At 35.9% G+C, this 7,939-nt stretch overlaps 1 protein-coding gene across 1 annotated transcript in view; it reads left to right on the forward strand.

The window, feature by feature from the left end:
• Positions 1–7,939, forward strand: part of MIA2 (MIA SH3 domain ER export factor 2) — a 129,145-nt gene that overhangs the window by 21,461 nt on the left and 99,745 nt on the right. The window contains exons 5-6 of the mRNA XM_042780651.1: positions 5,036–5,254; positions 5,360–5,460. Of these exons, the coding sequence (XP_042636585.1) occupies positions 5,036–5,254; positions 5,360–5,460 (320 nt within the window). The remainder of the gene's footprint in view (positions 1–5,035; positions 5,255–5,359; positions 5,461–7,939) is intronic.

Here is a 7,939-nt window from a genome sequence, read left to right on the forward strand (position 1 = left end):
GGGTTTGAACCGCCAGCCTTCTGATTAGCAGTCAAGTGCCTTAGCCACTATGTTGTTGTTAGGTGGTGTCAATTCATAGTGTCCCTATGTACAACAGAACAAAACACTGCCTAGTCCTCTGCCATTCTCACAATTGTTGCTATGCTTCAGCCCATTGTTTCAGTCACCGTGTCAATCCATCTCGTTGAGGATCTTCCTCTTTTTTGCCGATGTCCTTTTCCAGGGACTGGTCCCTCCTCATAATATGACCAAAGTACTAGAGACGAAGTCTGGCCATTCTCACTTCTAAGGAACATTCTGGCTATACTTCTTCCAAGACAGATTTGTTTATTCTTCTGGCAGTCCATGGTGCATTCAGTATTCTTGGCCAACATCATAATACAAAAGCATGAATTCTTCTGTGGTCTATTATTCACTGTCTGGCTTTCATCCGTATATGAGGCAATTGAAAATACCATGGCTTGGATCAGGCGCACCTTAATCTTCAAAGTGGCATCTTTGCTCTTTAACACTTCAAAGAGGTGTTTAGCAGCAGATTTGCCCAATGCAATACATTTGCTGTCTTGACTGCTGCTTCTGTGGGCACTGATTGTGGATCCAAGTAAAATGAAATCTTTGACAACTTCAATCTTGTTTCTGTGTATCATGATGATGCTTATTGGTCCAGTTATTGGGATTTTAGTTTTCTTTATCTTGAGGTGTAATCCATACCGAAGGCTGCAGTATTTGAACTTATCAATAAGTGCTTCAAGTCTTCTTCACTTTCAGCAAGCAAGGTTGTGTCATCTGCATATTACAGGTTGTTAATGAGTCTTTCTCCAATTGTGATGCCATGTTCTTCTTCATACAGTGCGACTTCTTGAATTATTTGTTCAGCATACAATTGAATAGCTATGGTGAAAGAATACAAACCTTACACAACCTTTCTTGATTTTAAACCATGAGGTATCCCCTTGTTCAGTTTGAATGACTGCCTTTTGATCTATGTACAGGTTCCTCATTAGCACAATTCAGTGTTCTGGAATTCTCATTCTTTGCAGTATTATCCACAATTTGTTATGATCCACACAGTCACATGCCCTTGCATAATCAATAAAACATAGGTAAACATCTTTCTGGTATTCTCTGCTTTCAGCCAAGATCCATCTGACATCAGCAATGATATCATTTGTTCCACGCCCTTTTCTGAATCCTGTTTGAATTTCTGGCAGTTCCTTGTTGCAACTGTTTTTGAATTATTTTCAGGAAAATTTTACTTGCATGCGATAGTAATGATATTATTCAATAATTTCTGCATTCTGTGGAATCACTTTTCTTTGGAATGGGCACAAATATGGATCTCTTCCAGTCAGTTAGCCAGGTAGCTGTTTTCCAAATTTCTTGGCATAAAGGATGTAGTGCCTCCAGCACTATATCCATTTGTTGAAACATCTCAATAAGTATTCCGTCAATTCCTGGAGCCTTGTTTTTTCTCAGTGCCTTCCATGCAGCTTGGACTTCTTCCTTCAATACCTTTGGTTCTTGATCATATGTTACCTCTTTAAATGGCTGAATATCCACCAATTCTTTTTGGTACGGTGACTGTGTACCATCTCCTTTTGATGCTTCCTGCATGGTTCCATATTTTGTCCACAGAAACCATCAATATTGCAACTTGAGGCTTGAATTTTTTTTTTTTTTTTCAGTTCTTTCAGCTTGTTTTTCCTTTTTGATTTTCTCAATCTGGGCCTTTGCACATTTCATTACAGTATTTTGTCTTGAGCTGGCCTTTGAAATCTGTTCAGCTCTTTTACTTCATTGCTTCCATTCACGTTAGCTAATCTCCATACAAGAGCAAGTTTTAGAGTCTCTTCTGACATCTATTTTGGTCTTTTCTTTCTTTCCTGTTGTTTTGATGACCTTTTGCTTTCTTCATGTATGATATCCTTGATGTCATCCAACAACTTGTCTGGTTTTCAGTCTTTGGTGTTTAATGAATCAACTCTATTCTTCAGATGGTCTCTAAATTCAGGTGGAACATACTCGACGTCATATTTTGGCTCTCGTGGATGTTGAACATTTTTCAGCTTCAAGTTAAACTTGGATATCAGCAGCCCACACTCAGGCTCTTGCCTTGATCTGACTGAAGATATTGAGCTCCTCCATTGTCTCATTCCACCGATGCTGTTGCTTTGATTTCTATGTATTCCATTTGGTTAGATCTATGTGTAAAGTCATAATCTATATTGTTGAAAAAGGTATTTGCAATGAATAAATCATTGGTCTTACAAAATTCTATCAGGAGATCTCTGGCATCACTTCTATCACCAAGGCCATTTTTCCAAATAACAATTCTTTGTTTCTAACTTTCATATTCCAATCTCCAGTAATTATCAATGCATCTTGATTGTGTGTTTGGTCAATTTCAGACACAAAAATTGGTAAAAATCTTCAATTTCTTCATCTTTACCTTTAGTGGTTGGTGAGTAAATTTGAATAATGCTAGTATTAATTGGTATCCCTTGTAGGCTTATGGAATTATCCTATCACTGACAGCATTTTACTTCAGGACAGCTTTGGAAATCTTTTTGATGATGAATGTGATGCCATTCCTATTAAATATGTTATTCCCAGCTAGTAGAGAGTATTGTTGTCCAATTCAAAATGGCTGATACCAGTCCATTTCAGCTTATAATGTCTATGATATCAATCTTTATCATTTCCATTTCATTTTTGACATCTTCCAATTTTCTTACATTCATACTTCCTGCATTCCACATTCTGACTATTAATGGATGTTTGCAGCTGTTTCTTCTCATTTCGAGTCATGCCACATCAACAAATGAAGGTTCTGAAAGCTCTACTCCATCCACATCTTTAAGATCGACTCTACTTTTAGAAGGCAGTTCTTCCCCAGTTGTATTTTGAGTGTCTTACACCCTGAGGGGCTCATCTTCCAGCACTACATCAGACAGTGTCTCACGGCTATTCATAAGGTTTTCAGTGGCCAATTTCTTCCGAAGCGTACTGTCCCTTCCTTCTTCCTAGTCTGTCTTAGTCTTTAAATACCATTGGCATAGCTTCCAAAATCACAGTAACATGTAAGCAACCATAGTACGGCAAACTGACAGACAAGTGGTGATGACTGTTCTTAAAATAACTTAAGTAATGGCATGAAGTATATTTTGGACCACTTTATCTATACTTATTTTATTCCAATACTCCCCCCCCCAAAAAAAAAAAAAAAACCCAGCTGCCTTTGAGTCAATTCTGACTCACAATAACTCCCTGAGTGTCAGAGTGGAATTATGCTCTGTAGAGATTTCAGTGGATGAGTTTTTGAAAGTAGATCACCAGGGTTTTCTTCTGAGGCACTTCTGGTTAGATTTGAACCTTCAATGTTTTGGTTAACATCTGAGTGTGTTAATCATTTGCAAAATTTGTAAATAAAATGATGTGCTTTAAAATATAAAATATTCTGCAAATGCTAACTAATAAGAATTTCTCTAATCACATCTCCTTCCAAAATTTTCACTTAATGGAAGGAAGTATTCAGTTGTGGAATTAAGAAAGCCTCTGTTCATTCATTGTTTCTCTTAATATACTCCCTGGATAATATAATACAATATAATAATATAAAATATTGGACATGAGATGAAGGGAGGGTGGGCCAATGGTAGGAATTTGAGATTGGTGAAGCTCTAGAGAGTAGGAAAATAATGCCTGCCATTTGATTGGTACTTTCTCATTTTCAATATTGTTTCAAACATCCTAAGAATATTGGCATTTTTCTGTGCAAATGGCTTACTACATAAATAGTTTATGTACTAAATAGTTTTATTTAGTAGTGAGCAGTTCTTCTACCTTTGGAGCAACCCCATTAAAAATATAAATGATAGAGTTTTCTATATTTAATAGCACATATTAGGAAATGTGTATTGTAGATATGAATGACTCAGTGGATTAGGTTTTGGAATTTGGGAATTATTTACTCTTAAGTTCTAGTATTGTCTTTCTTTGTGCAAGTAGCCAAGTTTGTTCTATTTATTAAATAGAATTAACTATCAATATCAAGCAGGCTGTAGATATTGTAAATAATTTTGGTCACTTTGACTCTTTCTGGTTCTCCAATACATAAAGTAAGAAACATATATCTCACTGATTTTCTTAAAAGTGATATAAAATAAGGATATGTATTTTTATAATGGCATTTAGATATTTACCCTGTTGGGTAATAAATGTAACTAATATAAATGAATTCTCACAGGGATCTGATTATTATCTTTTTGTCAGTCATAAGTTTATATAGTATAAAAGAGTTGTTAACAGTATTTTATTAATTGTACCAATGTTTTATGTTGACCATTATTTTCTTTTTTTAGTTTATCAAACAAAAAAGTAAGGTAGAGAATAGAATTGTATACAGGTTTTGTAATTCTTCCTTGGCCAAGAAATAAGGAAAAGGCTATGTTGTGGGGTGAATAATGGCCACCCCAAAGATGTCTATGTCCTAATCTCCAGAACCTGTGAATACACAATCTTCTTACATGGCAAAAAGGACATTGCAAAAGTGACTAAAGATCTTGAGATGATTATCCTGGTGAGAACAATATAATATGAATTTTCTTATAAGAGGAAATCGGGTAAGTCAGAGAAGATACAGAGATTGAGAGTTGCTATGCTGCTGATTTTGAAGATGGAGATGGAGCCAGGCGCAAAGAATTGCCTCTAGAATGTAGAAAAGGCAAGGAGGTACATTATCCCCTCGAGTCTCCAGAAGGGACATACCCTGACAGTGCCTTTGTTTTAGGGCTCTGACCTCCGAAACTGGAAGAGAATAAATTTGTGTTGCTTAAAGTACTAGGTTTGGGGTAATTTAGCACATCAGCAAAAAGGAAACTAATATAGGCTATAATTTATATTTCCTAATGAAATGTCACAATGACAGAGGTTCAGAGAACAACTTGTCTAGAAAACAAAAGAAAAGCCAGCAACCAAAGTATATGTTTAAATAAATAAATAAATAATACATTTTCCCCTCTTTATTTATTTGCAGATATGGTCTCCAAAACAGAGTTACCTACGAGAATTCATGAAGAAGCACACTTTAAAACTCCATCTTCTAAAAATACTGAAGAAAAATCCAAAACATCACTAGTGACTGAAGAGCATGTTCAGGCAGAAATCTATGGATTTGTGGAAAATACTCTGTTAAACGGTCAGATGTTTTCAACTGGTAACTCTCTGTCTTCTCAAAATTACATTCCACAAAAAGGTAAGAAATAGGTTATTTGTTCTCTGATATGACAACTAAGGAATAAATTAGATTTGAAAGTTGCATAATATCAAATGTTAACTTTTTTTATTTGTAAATAAACAGATGATGCTTTCAAGTTTCTGACTCTGAAATATTTATTTCAAATTGATATTAATGATTTGATGAGTTCTGCATTTGCACCAATTGTAATTCTTAAAGAAAAGGTAAGTTGGACTTTTAAATATTTTGGAATAATTGCAACCATTCTGCTAAATATAGAAGAGGCTGCAAATTATTTCTGAGTGAATCTTCCCTATGTAATGTTTCTGTTTCCATAAAATCTTACATGTAAGCGAATTATTTTGTTGCATGGATGCAGTTAAGGATTGTTGTTGTTATGTGCCGTCGAGTTGGACCCAACTCATAGCAATGCCTCCTTGGGTTTCCGAGGCAGTATCACTACAGAAGTAGATTGCCCCATCTTCCTTCCGAGGAGTGGCTGGTGGGTTTGAACTGCCAGCCTTCTGGTTAGCAGTCAAGTGCCTTAGGCACTATGCTACCAGAGCTCCTAGAAAGAGAGGGCCCAGCTATCTGGCGGGCTCCAACCAACAGCATTGTGTGTGCCAGGTGACTGCCTTAGGCCTGAGGCCAACCCCTAGGGCCGCAGTTAAGGATATATACATATATAATCTTTCTTTAAGCTTTGTTTATCTGATCACTGCTTTCCTTCTTTCAAATCAGGAGAAATTATATTAAATGAATTAACTCTGAAATAGTTTGAATAAAACTAGGTAAATCATTAGTATCTGAATGACAGCTTTGACTTCAAAATGGTGTGAGGTGAGAAACTGATTTTTCAAGAAAAACTCAAAATCTGGACTTTTGTGTGAAATCTCCCATTGTTAATGGTGGAAAATATTCTGATTTAAGAAAAATACCCTGCAGGACAAGCAAAACATTCTGTGAGCTGGATTTGGCTCACTGACTGCATTTTTTAATCTCTGGTCTAATACATGATGATGGTTGTTGAGATGACTGGAAGAAGAAATTGGAGAGATCTTTCATAGAATTCACTGGACTTAATGACTGATTGAATACAGCAGGGAGAGGGAAAGGAAATAATAAGGATAACTGTTACCAGAATCCTAGCTATGGTGACCAAAGTAGATGGTGGTGCTTTGATTGTGGTAAGAGTCTGTGAAAACTCAGCTTAAGGACATACCCTGTATCTTAGTCTTCAAGGAGACATCTTTGTTCATCACTTCAAAGAGGTCTTTTGCAGCAGATTTGCCAAATGCAATACGTCTTCGGATGTCTTAACTGCTGCTTTCACTGGTGTTGATTGTAGAACCAAGTAATATGAAATCCTTGACAACTTCAATCTTTTCTTTATCCACCATGAAGCTGTTTATTGGACCAGTTGTGAGGATTTTTATTTTCTTTATATTGAGGTGTAACCCATACTGCAGACTGAAGTTTTTAATCTTCATCAGTAAATGCTTCAAATCATCTTCACTTTCAGCAAGCAAAGTTGTGTCATCTGTGTATCACAGGTTGTTAATGAGTCTTCCTTTAATACTGATGCCACGATCTTCTTCATTTAATCCAACTTCACAGATTATTTGCTCAACATACAAGTTGAATAAATATGGTGAAAGGATAGAAACCTGACACACTCCCTTCCTGATTTTGAACCATGCAGTAGCTCCTTGTTCTGTTTGAATGACAGCCTCCTGATCTATGTACAGGTTCTCATGAGTATAAACAAGTGTTCTGGAATTCCCATTCTTCTCAATGTTATCCACAATTTATTATGATCCACACAATCAAATGCTTTTACATAGTCAATAAAACATAAGTAAACATCTTTCTGGTATTCTTTGCTTTCAGCTAAGATCCATCTGACATCAGCAATGATATCCCTTGTTCCACATCCTCATAAATAATACATTTTCCCCTCTTTATTTATTTGCAGATATGGTCTCCAAAACAGAGTTACCTACGAGAATTCATGAAGAAGCACACTTTAAAACTCCATCTTCTAAAAATACTGAAGAAAAATCCAAAACATCACTAGTGACTGAAGAGCATGTTCAGGCAGAAATCTATGGATTTGTGGAAAATACTCTGTTAAACGGTCAGATGTTTTCAACTGGTAACTCTCTGTCTTCTCAAAATTACATTCCACAAAAAGGTAAGAAATAGGTTATTTGTTCTCTGATATGACAACTAAGGAATAAATTAGATTTGAAAGTTGCATAATATCAAATGTTAACTTTTTTTATTTGTAAATAAACAGATGATGCTTTCAAGTTTCTGACTCTGAAATATTTATTTCAAATTGATATTAATGATTTGATGAGTTCTGCATTTGCACCAATTGTAATTCTTAAAGAAAAGGTAAGTTGGACTTTTAAATATTTTGGAATAATTGCAACCATTCTGCTAAATATAGAAGAGGCTGCAAATTATTTCTGAGTGAATCTTCCCTATGTAATGTTTCTGTTTCCATAAAATCTTACATGTAAGCGAATTATTTTGTTGCATGGATGCAGTTAAGGATTGTTGTTGTTATGTGCCGTCGAGTTGGACCCAACTCATAGCAATGCCTCCTTGGGTTTCCGAGGCAGTATCACTACAGAAGTAGATTGCCCCATCTTCCTTCCGAGGAGTGGCTGGTGGGTTTGAACTGCCAGCCTTCTG

This window comes from Orycteropus afer, unplaced genomic scaffold (genome assembly GCF_000298275.1).
Source record: "Orycteropus afer afer isolate SDZICR_OR568_19922 unplaced genomic scaffold, OryAfe1.0 scaffold00051, whole genome shotgun sequence".
Lineage (NCBI taxonomy): Eukaryota > Metazoa > Chordata > Mammalia > Tubulidentata > Orycteropodidae > Orycteropus > Orycteropus afer.